Genomic DNA, 15838 nt, shown 5'->3' with positions numbered 1-15838 from the left:
GAGATTGTGCCACTGCACTCCAGCCTGGGTGACAGAGTCAGACCGTCTCAAAAAAAAAAAAAAAAAAATTGCACCACCACACCCAGCTAATTTTGGTATTTTTTAGAGAGACAGGGTTTCACCACGTTGCCCAGCTGGGCTCAAACCCCTCTACTCAAGCAGTCCGAACCCCTTGGCCTCCCAAAGTGCTGGGATTACAGGCATGAGCCACCGCGCCTGGCCAGATTATGTTTTTTATCAGACTTAAAGTCAGTGTTGATGTTAAATGCTGGTGAGCTTTTCCTGAATTCCAGAAGGGAGGAGGCCACAATGAGGCCTGTCTGACCCCTCTTCCCATAATGGCCTGAACCAGTTTTTCAGATGAAATTTGGATGGCCCTGGCCTAGAAGAGGAAGTCCATTCAGATGGTTGGCAGGCCTTGGGATTTTAATTTTGGTTTACACAATTTTGAAATTATTTGCATATAAAATTATTAGGAAAATTATTTGAAATTATTTGGAAGAAAGATTGTTGCCTGAGTTGGTCTGTCCCTTTCTACTGTGACTGGACACAAAATATCAGTTGTATTTGGTGCAGAATTTTTCTGTGGAGTTGCTCCTGAGTGAGCATTATTGTGCAGCTCTGATACTGGCCTGGCCCAGGAGCTCGGACAACCAGAGTCCTCTCTGAGTAGACACTGGTGCGAATTTAGAAATGGGACTTAGCAGGCCGGGCACGGTGGCTCACACCTGTAATCCCAGCACTTTGGGAGGCTGAGGTGGGCGGATTACATGAGGTCAGGAGTTCAAGACCAACCTGGCCAACATGATGAAACTCATCTCTACTAAAAATATGAAAATTAGCCAGGTGTGGTGGCGTATGCCTGTAATCCCAGCTACTCGGGAGGCTGAGGCAGGAGAATCGCTTGAACCCGGGAGGCAGAGGTTGCCGTGAGCCAAGATCACACCACTGCGCTCCAGCCTGGGCGACAGAGTGAGACTTCATCTTAAAAAAAAAAGGAAAGAAAAGTTTATATGAATATCCAGTCAAAACCAACAAGGAAGGTATTACCCTTGAAATGTTGTCTATACGAATTTCCAAGGAGACCACAGGACTGTAGACTGTCTTGGAATGTCCTCAGAGAGCTCTGTCATTGATCAGGTAACGGAATAAAAACCCCAGCGTCCTTTCTTTCAAATGGGAGAGGGAAAGACAAAGGGACAGAAGCCGTTCAAACTTTGTCTTCTTTCCTTGTGGCTTGTGGTCACCTCTGCCTCCCCAGAAGCTGCCTCGCCCACCAAAGCCTTCCTGGCTTCTGCCACCACGTCATCCTCCAAAGCTTCCTCTACCTCCATCACAACCCCAAAGCCACCTTCGCCCTTAGGTTTGGCCCAGTCCAAGTTACCTTTGTTTCCCTCAATTTCACCATCTTCCGCGGCCTCCTTGGCGCCTTTGGCATCCTCCTCACTGTTGCCATCTACAGAGCCAAAGCCTTTGGGGCACCCGGTTTCCTGGTTGGTGACTACCCTTGCCCAACAAAGCCGTCGAATGACTAAAGCCTCTTCAGTGGTGTCCTCAGACAGGCCTTTGACAGACAGTTTTAGATGGCTGGCTCCTGGCATGAGGTGGTCCTTGCAACTCCAGCCTGATTGCCCTGCCCCCAGTTTCCCTTTTATTACAGGAATTTAAAGCTGCTTTATCATCTTCAAATGAAGCGAACTGTAAGTGCATGCACACCCTTTAGATTTGCCGTTTTGGTTCTGGGGCACTTTGATAAAAGTTGCCTTGTCTCAGATTCTTTCTGAAGAGTTTCTTCTGTTGCACTGTAGGAGAGGTTGCTTAAACCAGAGTTTTTGATTCACCCCTCCAAGTGGTCTCTCTAGTCTTGATTTAGATCTTTCTCTCCATGATAGTGCAGGGAAATAGATCGGCCATCGATCTCTGTTCCCTGCGTTTCTTCAGAAGTTTTCTCTGCATTAGCTTCTGTCTTAACCTCAATATAAGCAGTCCCTTTACTCTTCCCATCCTTGCTGACTAATCCGATCTCCACAGCATCTTCAAACACTTTTTTTTGTTTTTTGAGCCAGAGTCTCGCTCTGTCGCCCAGGCTGGAGTGCAGTGGCCGCGATCTCAGCTCACTGCAAGCTCCGCCTCCCAAGTTCGCGCCATTCTCCTGCCTCAGCCTCCCGAGTAGCTGGGACTACAGGCTCCCGTCACCACGCCCAGCTAATTTTTTGTATTTTTAGTAGAGACGGGGTTTCACCGTGTTAGCCAGGATAGTCTCGATCTCCTGACCTCGTGATCCGCCTGCCTTGGCCTCCCAAAGTGCTGGGATTACAGGCGTGAGCCACTGCACCACTGCGCCCAGCCAAAACACTTGTAATTCATCCTGAGTGACTTTGTAAGGGAGATTTGTAGCCAAAAGTATTCTCACATCTTGCTCTTTCTTACTGTCTTTTCCTTTTGGTTTCTCTAGTTTAATTTCATTGCCAAAGTCTTTCAAACCAGCGAGTTCCAAGGCTCTTTCCAGGTCTTCAGCAGCTTGAAAATCCACAGTCAGATTTCCTTGTCATACCCATTCTGACATCCACAACAGCAAGATCATTTTTAGCAAAAATATCATGGATACTAGTTTTTGTTTTTCTTTCTTTTTTGAGACAGGGTCTTGCTCTGTTACCCAGGCTGGAGTGCAATGGTGCTCACTGCAGCTTCCACCTCCCGGGTTCAAGTGATTCTCCTGCCTCAGCCTCCCCAGTAGCTGGGACTACAGGCATGCACCACTACGCCCGGCTGATTTTTGTATTTTTAGTAGAGACAGGGTTTCATTATGTTGGCCAGGCTGGTCTCAAACTCCTGACCTTGTGATCTGTCCACCTCAGCCTCCCAAAGTGCTGGGATTACAGGCGTGAGCCACCAGGCCTGGCCTGTGGATACTAGTTTTTAACTCAGGAGCAGACTTGTTAAAGTTCAGGTTTCCAACAAAGACTGAAAGACGTTCCAGCCTGGCCAACATGGTGAAACCCCGTCTCTACTAAAAATACAAAAATTAGCCGGGTGGTAGTGGTACACGCCTGTAATCCCAGCTACTCAGGAGGCTGAAGCAGGAGAATGACTTGAGCCTGGGAGGTGAAGGTTGCAGTGAGCCAAGATTGCGCCACTGCAGTCCAACCTGGGCGAGAGAGTGAGACCCTGTCTTAAAAAAAAAAAAAAAGGCGCAGTTGGTTCTGTGCTTCTCACTCTCCACTTTCTGTTTCTTGGCTCCAGAAGCTGCTGTTTGGTCATTTCCTTCATTTTCCAGGTGCTTCTTTGACAGACCCTTCCTCCTCTTCGTCGCCTTCATCACTTCATCCTCTTCATCATCGTCACCCTCGTCCTTGTCCTCATCATCCTCTTCATCTTCATTCCCAGCCATCCTCTTGGCTTTCCCAGGAACAGCATTTGTAGAAGCTTTCTTTCCTTTGGCTGGTGGTGTTTCCGTAGGTGCCGCTTCAGAGCCATCTTCCTCAGCATCGTCCTCATCGTCCTCGTCCTCATCCCCTGAGGCAGGGGCACCCGCTGCTGCCTTCATCACTGCTGGTTCAGAGTCATCCTCCTCCTCATCGCTGTCTTCCTTCTTGGCATTCTTGCCATTCTTTGCGCCCTTGGCTGGGGTGCCCCTTCTTGCCAGGAGCTGCTGCCAGTGCTTTGCCTGGTATGGCTCCCTTCTTGGCAGGTGTGGCGACTGCTTTGCCTGGAGTGACAGTTGCTTTCTTGGTGGGTGTGGCACCTGCAGCCTTTTTTGTTGGGGAAACTGTCACCTTCTTGGCTGGGGTTGCAGCAGCCTTCTTGCCTTTCTCCTGAGGTGTGACAGTCTCTTCTCCACAGCTGTCATCTTCTTCATCTTCTGACATTTCCTCATCTTCACTTCCTCCTTCTGCCTCCTTTGGGGGAGCAGCCATTTTCTTGGGGTCACCTTGGTTTTTACCTGCCTCGACACCAAGTAGTCTGAAGCCGCTGAGGATGGGAAATCTTTGCAGGGTGCAGAGTGGGAGAGGAGCAAGGTGTGGCTGACACCAGCTGCAGCACAGGCTGTCAGGGTGGGGAGGCGGCTGGGCCCTTGTAATGGGCCCAGGAGATGCTGCTGGCACTGTGAGAGGGCCTGGTTAGGAGTTAAACCTTCATGCATCTGAGATAAATCATAAGCTCTTCTTGGTATGAAAATGTAAGAAAATTATTCCATATTTTGCAGGAAAGCTGCAGGAATGTGAAGGAGTTAAATTGAATCAGGGTAAGAAAGGCTCAGGGCCTCAAATAGAGCTCTGTGTTTCCTGCATTGTATCTTCTAAAAGAAGCTTAGAACAGAGGTCGTGTTCACATCCCGTTGAGTAAAAGAGCAGGTTTACCATGAGGTTAAGTACAGGTAAGTACAGGGCTTCTTAGCGTTTCTTGGATGAATCCTAAAGGTTTTCCAGGAGAATCACTTAGCTTATTGCAGCCAACATTTAAGATTCTGAAGTTAAGCAGAAAAAAAGAAAACAAAACCCAAGATCAAGGGACCAGCAGGAGAAAAACAAGATTCTGAAATTGATTTTATTTATTTATTTATTTGATATAGGGTCTTGCTCTTTCACCTGAACTGGAGTGCAGTGGTGCAATCTTGACTCACTGCAGCCTTCACCTCCCTGGCTCAAGCAATCTTCCCACCTCAGCCTCCTGAGTAGCTGGGACTACAGGTGCACGCCACCATGCCTGGCTGAGTTTTGTAATTTTTGTAGAGACAGTGTTTCACCATGTTGCCCACGCTGGTCTCAAACTCCTGGGCCCAAGCGATCCATCTGCCTTGGCCTCCCAAAGTGCTGGCATTACAGGAGAGAGCCACTGCGACCAGCCTAACTTTTTAACTTAAAAGTAGAGGTTAAGTTGGGCATGGTGCCTCACTCCTGTAATCCCAGCACTTTGGGAGGCCGAGGTGGGTGGATCACTTGAGGTCAGGAGTTTGAGACCAGCCTGGCCAACATGGCAAAACCCTGTCTCTACTAAAAATAACAAAAATTAGCTGGGTGTGGTGGGCACATGCCTGTAATCCCAGCTACTTAGGAGGCGGAGGCAGGAGAATTGCTTGAGCCTGGGAGGTGGAGGTTGCAGTGGGTCGAGATCGCGCCACTGCACACCAGCCTGGGTGACAGTGAGACTCCGTCTCAAAAAAAAAAAGGGGGGGGGGGGTTAATTTTTTAAAATAATTAAATCAGATTATTTTACTTGCCTTATTTCTGATGTTACAGGATTTCTTGTAATTAGCTTTTTTAAAAAAGAGTTTGTGGCCATATAGTAGGTGTGTATATGGGTAATTAGCTTTTAAAAGGAGTAAATTTCATTTCAAGGGAGAGAAAATAAGACTCTTCATTCTCAAAATGTGAAGATAATAGAAAACAAATGTATGTTAAAATTGATAAAGATGTAAAAGGAAGCAACCTTAAGACTAGTCAAGACTGTATGCCCATGATATGTGCAATTATTATGTCAATTATAAATAAAACAATACAAAAAACCATGAGCAGACAGTTTGTGTTTGAAAAAGAAACAGAATGAAAACCTCTAGAAATGAAAAACATAGTCATTAACGTTAAATCAGTCAGCAGCAGGAGAAGCAGCACTAACTCGGCTGAAGAGAGGAGCAGTGTCGGGAAGAGATGTGCGGCCCAGGGCGGAGGCGATGCCAGCCCACGTCCAGTACAAGTTCCAGAAGGAGAAGAGAGCAGGAAAGGAGAAAGGGAAGACTGAGGACTTTCCGGAGTTCATGAAATACAGGAAACTCCAAGAAGTCCAGAGTTTAAAAACATCCACAGCTAGATACATCATTGGAAATTTTCAAAACATTAAAAAGTAAACATCTTAGATGCAACCAGAACAAAAAGACTTCCCTGAGAGGAGCATGCGGTGGACTGGTGACCAGCTCGCAGCAAACCTGTGGTTGAGGGGAGGCCGACGTGGGCCGAGGGGAGGCCGACGTGGGCCGTGGGGAGGCCGACATGGGCCGAGGGGAGGCCGACATGGGCCGAGGGGAGGCCGACGTGGGCCGAGGGGAGGCCGATGTGGGCTGAGGTCTCTGTCTGATGAGCACTTGGGAGCCGTGTGACTGGCTCCACTTCGGCCGAAGCTTGAGGCTCACTGTACAAAGGCTCTTGTAGAAATAAATACTGAAGGTTATTCTTCAGAGAGGTGGAGTTGAGCTCGAAACACAGGAGTGGATTTCAAAAAGCAAAGGGGGCCGGGTGCTGGCTCACACTTCTAATCCCAGCACTTTGGGAGGCTGAGGCAGGTGGATCACTTGAGGTCAGGAGTTTGAGTCCAGCCTGGCCAACATGGTGAAACGCTGTCTCTACTGAAAATACAAAAATTAGCCGGGCATGAGGGCAGGCGCCTGTAGTCCCAGCTACTCAGGAGGCTGAGGCACAAGAATCGCGTGAACCCGGGAGGCACAAGTTGGAATGAGCTGAGATCGCGCCGCTGCACTCCAGCCTGGGCAACAGAGCAAGACTCCGTCTCAAAAAAAAAAAAAAAATGACGGGCGCAGTGGCTCACGCCTGTAATCCCAGCACTTTGGGAGGCCGAGGCGGGCAGATCACGAGGTCAGGAGATGGAGACCATCCTGGCTAACACAGTGAAACCCTGTCTCTACTAAAAATACAAAAAATTAGCTGGGCGTGGTGGCGGGCGCCTGTAGTCCCAGCTACTTAGGAGGCTGAGGCAGGAGAATGGCGTGAACCCGGGAGACGGAGCTTGCAGTGAGCCGAGATCCCACCACTGCACTCCAGCCTGGGCAACAAAACCAGACTCTGTCTCAAAAAAAAAAAAAAAAAAAAAAGCAAAGGTAAGCAAAGAAACTGGTAGATATGTGGTGAAAATGAAAGAAGCGTCGGTGTGTCCGGTGCGGTGGCTCACACCTGTAATCCCAACACTTTGGGAGGCCAAGGTGGGTGGATCACGAGGTCAGGAGTTCAAGACCAGCCTGGCCAACATAGTGAGACCCCCATCTCTACTAAAAAAAATACAAAAATTAGCCAGGCATGGTGGTGCGTACCTGTAGTCTCAGCTACTCGAGAGGCTGAGACAGGAGAATCACTTGAACCTGGGAGGTGGAGGTTGCAGTGAGCCAAGACTGCATCACTGCACTCCAGCTTGGGCAACAGAGTGAGACTTAATCAAAAAAAAAAAAAAAGGAAAGAAAAGGAATAAGCGTTGGTTATGTTAATCAGTGGTGATCATGATTTATATAGGGTATATAAAAGAAGAAACTACCAGAAGTAACACAGCCCAGGGTGAAGCTGGACAGTCAAGGCGTTCAGATCTCTATATTATTATTAAGAAGAAGTGTTAACTTCAGACTTCACTGCAGCAGATGTGAGTGTTGAAAACTTAAGGGTTCCCAAAGTGTAGAAACAGGTTGCAAATCTTCCAAATAAATACCAGGTAGAAAGAATACTTTCTGAAAACCACCTTGTCCAGCTTTAATCAAAGGCATAGAAGGCTGGGGGAGGGGCAAGGGAACCAGAGCTGTAACTAAAAATCATAAAATAACATGGCAGCAGCAGTTGTCAGTAAACAGAACTCACCAGCTCGAAAGAATGTGAGATTCGAGGAATTTTTTTTCTTTAATTTGGCTATGTGGTGTATAAGAGACACATCCAAAACATAATGGTGTCGAAAGGTTGAAAGTTAGGAGTTGGAAACAAGACACTAGGTAAACATTAACCATAAGAAAGCTGCTCTAGCTATAGTCCTAGTGCCACAGCGACAGTGATGCCATATGCAGAATATACTTCAAAATGAAAGAGAGCGGGTAGAAATGTGAAGGGTTACCGCAGGCTCAGAGAAAGTCTCTGGACCTGAAGGCTCAAGGAACATTGATTAAAGTGGACCATCCTCACTGGTGCCGTGGCTTATACCTGTAATCCCAGCACTTTGGGAGGCCAAGGCAGGAGGATTGCTTGAGCCCAGGAGGTCGAGACCAGCTTGGGCAAAAAGCAAGACCCCGTCTCTAAGAAAAAAATAGTAAAAAGAACTAGGCATGGGGTGGTGGCTCACATCTGTAATCCTAGCACTTTGGGAGGCCAAGGTGGGCGGCTTGCCTGAGCTCAGGAGTTTGAGACCAGCCCGGGCAAAATGGTGAACCCCTGTCTCTACTAAAATACAGAAAATTAGGCATGGCGGCATGCGCCTGTAGTCCCAGCTACTTGGGAGGCTGAGATGGGAGAATCACTGGAATCCAGTAGGTGGAGGTTGCAGTTAGCTGAGATCACACCACTGCACTCCAGCCTGTGCGGCAGAGTGAGACTCCATCTTCAAAAAAAAAAAAAAAAAAAATTAGCTGGCAGATGTCTGTAGTCTGAGCTACTTGGGAGGCTAAGGTGGGAGGATCACTTGAGCCCAGGAGATTGAGGCTGCAGTGAGCTAGGATGGTGCCACTGTGCTGGCTCTAGCCTGGGTGACAGTGAGACCCTGTTTGTAAAAATAATTTTTTTTTTTTTTTTTTGAGACGGTTCTGCTCTGTTGCCCAGGCTGGAGTGCAGTGGTGTGATCTTGGCTCACTGCAACCTCCACCTCCTGGGGTTAAGCAATTCTCCTGCCTCAGCCTCCTGAGTAGCTGGGATTACAGGTGTCCACCACCACACCCGGCTAATTTTGTATTTTTAGTAGATACGGGGTTTCTTCATGTTGTCCAGGCTGGTCTCGAACTCCTCACCTCAGGTGATCCGCCCGCCTCGGCCTCCCAAAGTGCTGGGATTAGAGGCGTGAGCCACGGTGCCCGGCCAATAATAATTTTTAAAAAGCAAAAATAAAATCAAAGGAAGGTTTAGAAAATAAAGGGAAAATCTCACAGCAAAATGACAGCTGGTAAATGATATGAAAAAAATAAATAGAGACTGAGTGTGGGTGTTGCAGTATCCGAATAATATATATTACGAAAAGAGAAAAATATCAATGGAAATTCAAGGAAAAGTGCGGCCAAGACGTCCTTCAGTAGATGAATGGATCAACTTCGTGCATCCAGATGGTGGAACATTATTTAGTCCTGAAAAGATGTTCTCAAGCCGTGGAGAGGCCTGCATGAGCCTTAAGTGCGTATCGCTGAGTGAGAGAAATTATTCTGTGTGACCCCAACTCTCCGACATTCTGCAGAAGCCAAACTGGCCAGATCCCTGGAATGAGCTCCCCACGTTCATGAGGGCTGGTTTCCGGCAGTGGCATTGGGAGGCTTTGTTAACATTGATTCTTGTGCTTGTCTACCTTGTTTAAGTTCCTTACAAAGAGCATGTGCCATTTTTACAAAATGAAGAAAGTGGGTTCTGTCCTGTAGGGTTGAGGAGCCGAGATGCGGGGACCAAGGGACGTTAGCGCGTTGGTTCTGGCCGCGGGAAAACGGGCGGTCGCTGTGACCGTCTCTGCGCTCTCCGCGTTGCTAACGCCCCACCCCCGGGAAAGACCCGGAGACGGGACCACCGCATGTGGAAGCCACCGGGAAGCACAGCGCGTGGGCCGCCTGAGCGGTGCCGGGGCGGGGAGGCAGGGCCGCCGCTCAGGCCGTGGACCTCGGGGCTGCGGGAAGGACGTGGATGGCGCCGCCGTTCTCTCGCGGGCCCAGCGAGGCTATGCGTGCGCGGCCCGGGCAGTCCCTGCGAGCCCGGGCTGCTGCTCATCTGGGGGGACGGCGGCCGCCCGACTGAGCCCAGAGCTGTGGGCCGCGCCCGGGTTCCTGCCTCGGGCCGGAGGAGGGAGGGCGCCGCGGCCCGTCTGGGGCCTCCCGCCGCGCTGGGGCCTGGCTCCCTCCCGGCTGCGCTGAGCGCCTGCGGCTCCGCTTGGGGCTGCTGTGCTCTCCACAGGCCGGGCCGCCGGGCTGGAGGGCGCTGCAGGCGGCCTCTGTTCTCCAAGTTCTCCGCGGGAGAGGGAGGGGAACGAGGGCCCAGCCTTCCGCGGGGTGGGCTCGGCCGGGAGAAGCGCGGAGCCTCCTGGCTGCCCCCAGCCGGTGCGGCCGCCACCGTGGCCGTGAGGGCGCCTGGGTCCCCTCTGGAGGTTTTGCCGCAGCGCTGGCCGGCACCGAGATATGACCAGAGGCGTTGAAAGTTGGCGCGTTGAGGTACCTAGGATGGGCGAGGAAATGAACAAGCTTCAGGGGAGAAGAAATGACTGTGGAAACAGGTGCCTTGAGGTAGAGGGAGGGGACTGGGCCAGGAGAGAGGAGCCGGGTGGGGCACAGGGACAGCCCAGGGTCCCTCAGAGCTTCGAGGTCGGGCGCCCTCTGCGTTGGGAGCTTGGGGTCCCCCTGACAGAAAACCTGGGGGGGCGTTGCGGGAGTGAGAGGAGGCTGCAGACCTGACACAGATGGGGGAGCGGGCGGGAGGCCTGAGACCTGGGGAAGTGGGAGGAGCCTGCAGACCTGCTCCTTGGTTGCCTCTGCTCCCACCACCCGACTCCCTTCCCTGGCTTCCCTGGCTCTCCCCTCCTGGAAACGTGGAGGACGGCCAGGGCTTCTCTCTCCCCCGTGCCTGTGGTGGGTTCACCAAGGCCTGTGTGAGAAGCTCTCGGGGTCTGCCCAGGTCCGAGGGCAGCTGTCTCAGTGCTGGCTGCTGCGTCCGCACAGCTTCTCGGTCATTCTCGATCCTGTTCTTCCAGCACCTCCGCAGGCTGTCTGTTCTTAGTCCAGTCGGGTGCCAGGTCCATCCCCATCTCCACCCGTTCTGAGCCACCTCCCGCATTTGCTAAGTCCGTGCTCCCCTCCCAGCTGCCCTCCCTCCCCCATCACATTTTCAAAACAAGCTGGGCAGTGGCCTCTCCAACCCAGCCCCGGAGCAAGCAGGCCCAGGCCCGGGGCTACCCGGCACACACGCGTTGTGCGTGAGCTGGGATGCAGGCCCCGCGTTCTGCAGAATTGTGCACTGAAGACGCCAGGGCTCGCAGTGGCTCACGTCTGTAATCCCAGCACTTTGGGAGGCCAAGGCGGGCGGATCACGAGGTCAGGAGATCGAGACCATCCTGGCTAACACGGTGAAACCCCGTCTCTACTAAAAATACAAAAAAATTAGCCGGGCATGGTGGCGGGTGCCTGTAGTCCCAGCTACTCGGGAGGCTGAGACAGGAGAATGGCGTGAACCCGGGAGGTGGAGCTTGCAGTGAGCCGAGATAGCACCACTGCAGTACGGCCTGGGCGAAAAAGCGAGACTCCGTCTCAAAAAAAAAAAAAAAAAAAAAAAAAGACTCCAGGGCTGCAGAAAACCTGGTTAGGAGCAATCCGCAGAAGCCTGGGGTGCTGTAGAGAGCTCCTCAGGTGGTGGGCCCTGACCCTGAGGGTCACCAGGGATCCCAGGGGTGGGCTCTAGGGCAGAACCACGTCCTCCAAGTAGAAAGCCTGACCTGGCTTGTGGCCTCCAGCAGCCCAGGAGGACCCCCAGCTGCCCCCTGGGCCCTGGTCGCCGTCGATGCTCTGTGTGCCGCCAGGTGTCCTCCTGATGGGAGAGGTTGCCATGGTACCCACCCACCGTCTTCCTCCCCTGCCTGCCGGTCACCTGGTCTGATTCTAGCAAGAAAGATGAAACAGGTGGCAGCAGAACCGGCTCTCCTTGTAGTTGCTCTTACAGCTGCAGCTTGGGTTCGGTTGGTTTAATTTGCCTTTTCTTCTTCTCTTCCCGTCCCCAGTGAAGATAGTGATCCGGGGCGACAGGAACACGGGCAAGACAGCGCTGTGGCACCGCCTGCAGGGCCGGCCGTTCCTGGAGGAGTACATCCCCACACAGGAGATCCAGGTCACCAGCATCCACTGGAGCTACAAGAGTAAGTGTGCTGGGTGCCCCCGTGGGTTCGGGCTCCAGGCTTCTCCTCCCTCAGCCCTGGTTCCTGGGAGATGCATTCCCCAGAGGGGGTCTCCCCAAAGAGTTCTTGTCTGTGAGGGACCCTGCTGACGTGGGGGTCCTGGCGTGAACTCTGGGGCTCTTTTGGGGTGGATCACCCTGCTGCCTGAGTGAGCTTCATGAAGCCCCACTGACCTGGGAGGCTCAGCCTGGGGCAGCGTTGGCCGCAGGTGAGTGGGCACGCGGGCGCCTCGGGGGCTGAAAAGAGGTACATTCCGAGGAGCATTCCGTTGCCTGCACCCTCTTGGTGCACATGGTGTTTTTTCTTGGGCCCCAGCCCGACATCTTCTCCACCACCAGAAACAGTAATAAGACCTTCGTTTGAGCCTTGCCCTTGAGGAAAGTTGGTGTCACTAAAAGGTTCAGTGAGGTGGGCTTGATGGTGGGATAGACCCCTCCCCCAGGTCTCAACTGGGTGTGGGTGGGCTGGGCCTGGGTAGATGCGGGAAGGTGGGGGAGGTGACAGCTGTGGCGAGGCTCCTGCTGTGGGAGGCAGAGCAGCTGCCCTGTGTGTTCAGAATCGTGACAGCAAAAAGCCTTGGGGCTGGTTTTTTTGTTTGTTTGTTCGTTTGTTTTTTGGTTTGGTTGGGTTTTTTTTTTTTTTTTTTTTTTGAGACAGAGTCTCACTGTCGCCCAGACTGGAGTGCAGTGGTGAGATCTCGGCTCACTGGAACCTCCGCCTCCCGGGTTCAAGCAATTCTCTGCCTCAGCCTCCTGAGTAGCTGGGATTACAGGCGCCCGCCACCACACCCAGCTAATTATTTGTATTTTTAGTAGAGACGGGGTTTCACCATCTTGGCCAGGCTGGCCTTGAACTCCTGACCACGTGATTCACCCACCTTGGGCTCCCAAAGTGCTGGGATTAGAGGCGTGAGCCACCGCTCCCACCCAGGGCTGTTTTAAACACCTTTCCTTTTCACTGCAAAAAAAAAAAAAACTAGTGGGTTACTAGTGGGAGGCAAAGATGAGTTTCAGCTGCCACGTGGTGACAGCTGACACTTGGACTGCTGTGCAGGAACAGCCGTGGAGTTGCTGGGCATCTGCTGCCCTCTAGGGCCTGGGAGGGTGGTGCTGGGCTGACAGGACACAGAGCCCACAGGGCCGGCGCACAGAAGCTCTACCTGCCAGCGCACCCTCTTCCTGGTTTGGGGTGAGGCTGATGGCAGCGTTCATGCCCCTCTGCTCAGGCGACGTGGATGTGATTGGTGTGGGGGCAGATGCCTGGCTGTGTGAGGGCCCCGGGCGTGCCTCTCCCCTCTGGTTCTCCCTTCCCCTTGGAATCCTTGGGTGGGCGGGAGGCTCCATCCATCAGCTCCCCCAGTCCCCAGCACGCCCCACAACAGAGCACAGTCATGGGAGCTCAGGAGGAATGGTTGGCACCAGCAGGCCCAGCTGCGATGTTGCGGTGTGGGGCAGGCCTGGGGCCTCTCAGGTGGCTCCGAAGGGAGGGTCCGGCCTCCGCCCTCAGTGATTACTTACATCCCGCTCCCTCAAAGTGAACTAGAGGCCAGTCACTGGATGAAGAAACAGGGTCAGAAGGTGACACAGGCGGGCCCATTCATTCGCACCTGTCAGCAGAAGCGTACCTGCTCTCATGGAGTCCATGGGCAAAAACACAGACATCGACCCAGCCAGGAGGGTCCCCTTCCAGTATGCTGAGGCCAGGAGGGGCCATGCCCAGGATCGGGGCCGGGGAGGGAGGGGCCGTGCCCAGGATCGGGGCCCGGGAGGGAGGGGCTGTGCCCAGGATCGGGGCCGGGGAGGGAGGGGCCGTGCCCAGGATTGGGGCCCGGGAGGGAGGGGCCGTGCCCAGGATCGGGGCCCGGGAGGGAGGGGCTGTGCCCAGGATTGGGGCCGGGGAGGGAGGGGCCGTGCCCAGGATTGGGGCCCAGGAGGGAGGGGCCGTGCCCAGGATCGGGGCCGGGGAGGGAGGGGCCGTGCCCAGGATTGGGGCTGCGGAGGGAGATACCATGCATTCAGTTTGTCACTGAAGCTGTGTCTGAGCGAAGGCCTGAAGGAGCCGCCGTGTGGTCGTCTGGGGAGGACACATCCCCTGCTTCTGGACACTCGGAAGTCCTGGTGGGAGCTGGTGGCTGCGGGGCACAGACAACCACACCAGCTGGACCGCTTTGTGCCACCTTGGGAACTTCATGTTGGGCACTAATTTTAGGATTCTCCCTGTTTCAGCCACGGATGACATCGTGAAGGTTGAAGTCTGGGATGTAGTAGACAAAGGTGAGGCGTCTCTGTTCTGTGTCTGCTTCTCTCTGGGACTGTGTGCTCTGCGCAGAGAGGCTTCCTTTCTTTCCCCCCGGCGCCCATGCATCACCCACCATCCTCGTGGACGGTGCCCAGGGTCTTGCTGCTCTGCTCCCCTCCACATCCAGTGGTGACCCCGCAGCGTGGCGCAGCCCCTCCTGTGGCACTGCATGCTTTGCTGCTTTAGCATACTCCCCGCCTCTGAGTGACCGCGTGCACGGTGGCGGCAGGTGCAGCCGGGGGGTGTGCTTTGAGCCCCAAGGCCCAGGGTGCTATTTTGGGAGCCCTCCTCCTGTACTGCCTGGCGGAGTAGCCCAGCACCAGGCGGCCCCCTGCCCATAGCTGAGGACCCAGCTCCTGCGATCCTGTCCCTGCCAGGGATCCCCAGCGACACAGACCTGCACTCTGGGGACCGTGGGAGGGCAGCACCAGCCCCCAGGGTGTCCTCGACATCGTTGGTCTCCTCCTCAGCCACAAGGTCATGAGTTCCTCTAAGTCCTCAGGGTGGAGCTCATGGCCCTCCCCGGGGCCCATGGTCCGTGTGCATGTGTGGTGTGTGCAGGGCTGGCCACGTGCACGCCCCGGCCTCACAGGCCTGGCTGTGGCCTCGTTACGAGGCTCTGCTGGAAAGGCGGCCGCCGCCTCTGTGTGATGGTGTCTGTTCGGATGGCGCATGCTGCCTTCCCTCCACCTGTGCTTTGTTGGGGTGGGTTTGGCCATGGGGGTTTAGAGGCAGGTGCTCATGCAGTTCCTGCAGGGGTGCTGGGCCCCTGCGGCTCCCACCATATTGCGCTGGACTCTTGTGGCCCGTGCTGACCTGGTGTTCCAGATGCTGTCTCTGCAGAGCTCTGCGTGGTCTCTGGTGTTAGAGAGGTGGCCACCCACCGCCCTATCATTGTCCTCGTCCCCACTGTGAGGAGAAGCTATCAGATCTGCCTGTGGCCCCCAGGTGGCTCAGGAAGGGCCGTCCTGACCCCCATCCTGGCCGCTTTCGGAGCTGCAGAGATTTCCTGTGCCTCCAGCTCTGGCTTCCTGGGTCTGTCCGTGCATGGAGCGGGCACAGGCTTCCCGTAGACACGGTTGCCCAGAGTGGGGTTCATAACTGGGCACTGTAAAGGGTGTGGTCTCCACGGCTTAGGATGGGCCCCCCCTCCTGGTGGCCTGCTGTGCCCAGGGCTGGTGTGGAGGCGTGTGGGTGCAGAGGCCGCCCAGCCCTGGGCTTCCTCTGGGGTTACATGTGTACCCTTGCACCCACCTGTTAGCACCCACCGGGAGAGTCTCACTCAGCCTAAACCAGGGCCCCTCAGGAGGAAAAGGTCCCCAGCTTCATGATGGGGCCCGGTGTGCCTTCCATCCCCGCCCTGACTCAGTGCCCACTGTGCGAGGTGTGAGCACTGTACACAGCAGCCAGGGCGGCTGGTGGGGAGTGCAGTGGAGGGGGTTGAGGCCTCTTGGGCACCTGGTGAGTTCTCAAGGGTGAGAGGAAGCCGAGGCCATCAGGCTTAGCTGACGCTGCATGGGGCAGGCTGCCAAGAGGGAGGCTGAATGGAGCAGCCTCAGGTGAGCCGACAACCCTCACCTCCGCCTGGTCAGCCAGGACCCGGCTCCCCTCCAGTCCCGCCTGCTTTCCCCAAAGCAGATCCGGCCAGTCTCAATGGCTCGTCCGGGGGGTGCTGGTTAGGCTGTGAGCATCCTTCCTGGGTGCAGGCCCCCGACAG

General features: G+C 54.2%; 1 protein-coding gene and 1 pseudogene across 3 annotated transcripts in view; one reads left to right on the top strand and one right to left on the bottom strand.

Annotated features, from left to right (window-relative positions):
• RABL6 (RAB, member RAS oncogene family like 6) overlaps positions 1 to 15838 on the top strand; it is a 32393-nt gene that overhangs the window by 3658 nt on the left and 12897 nt on the right. For 2 of the 3 annotated variants that reach the window (XM_016962178.3, XM_016962182.4), the window contains exons 2-3: positions 11650 to 11784; positions 14049 to 14096. In XM_016962178.3, coding sequence (XP_016817667.1) covers positions 11650 to 11784; positions 14049 to 14096 — 183 coding nt within the window. Of the gene's footprint in view, positions 1 to 11649; positions 11785 to 13357; positions 13512 to 14048; positions 14097 to 15838 lie in introns of those variants that run through there. The other variant, XM_054658603.2, reaches the window with a different exon arrangement.
• On the bottom strand, positions 1048 to 3982 carry LOC129135990 (nucleolin-like; annotated as a pseudogene).

The sequence above is a fragment of the Pan troglodytes genome, chromosome 11, assembly GCF_028858775.2.
Source record: "Pan troglodytes isolate AG18354 chromosome 11, NHGRI_mPanTro3-v2.0_pri, whole genome shotgun sequence".
Taxonomy (NCBI): Eukaryota; Metazoa; Chordata; class Mammalia; order Primates; family Hominidae; genus Pan; species Pan troglodytes.
The sequence above is the reverse complement of the archived record's forward strand: the minus strand, read 5'-3'. Positions and strand labels throughout refer to the sequence as shown.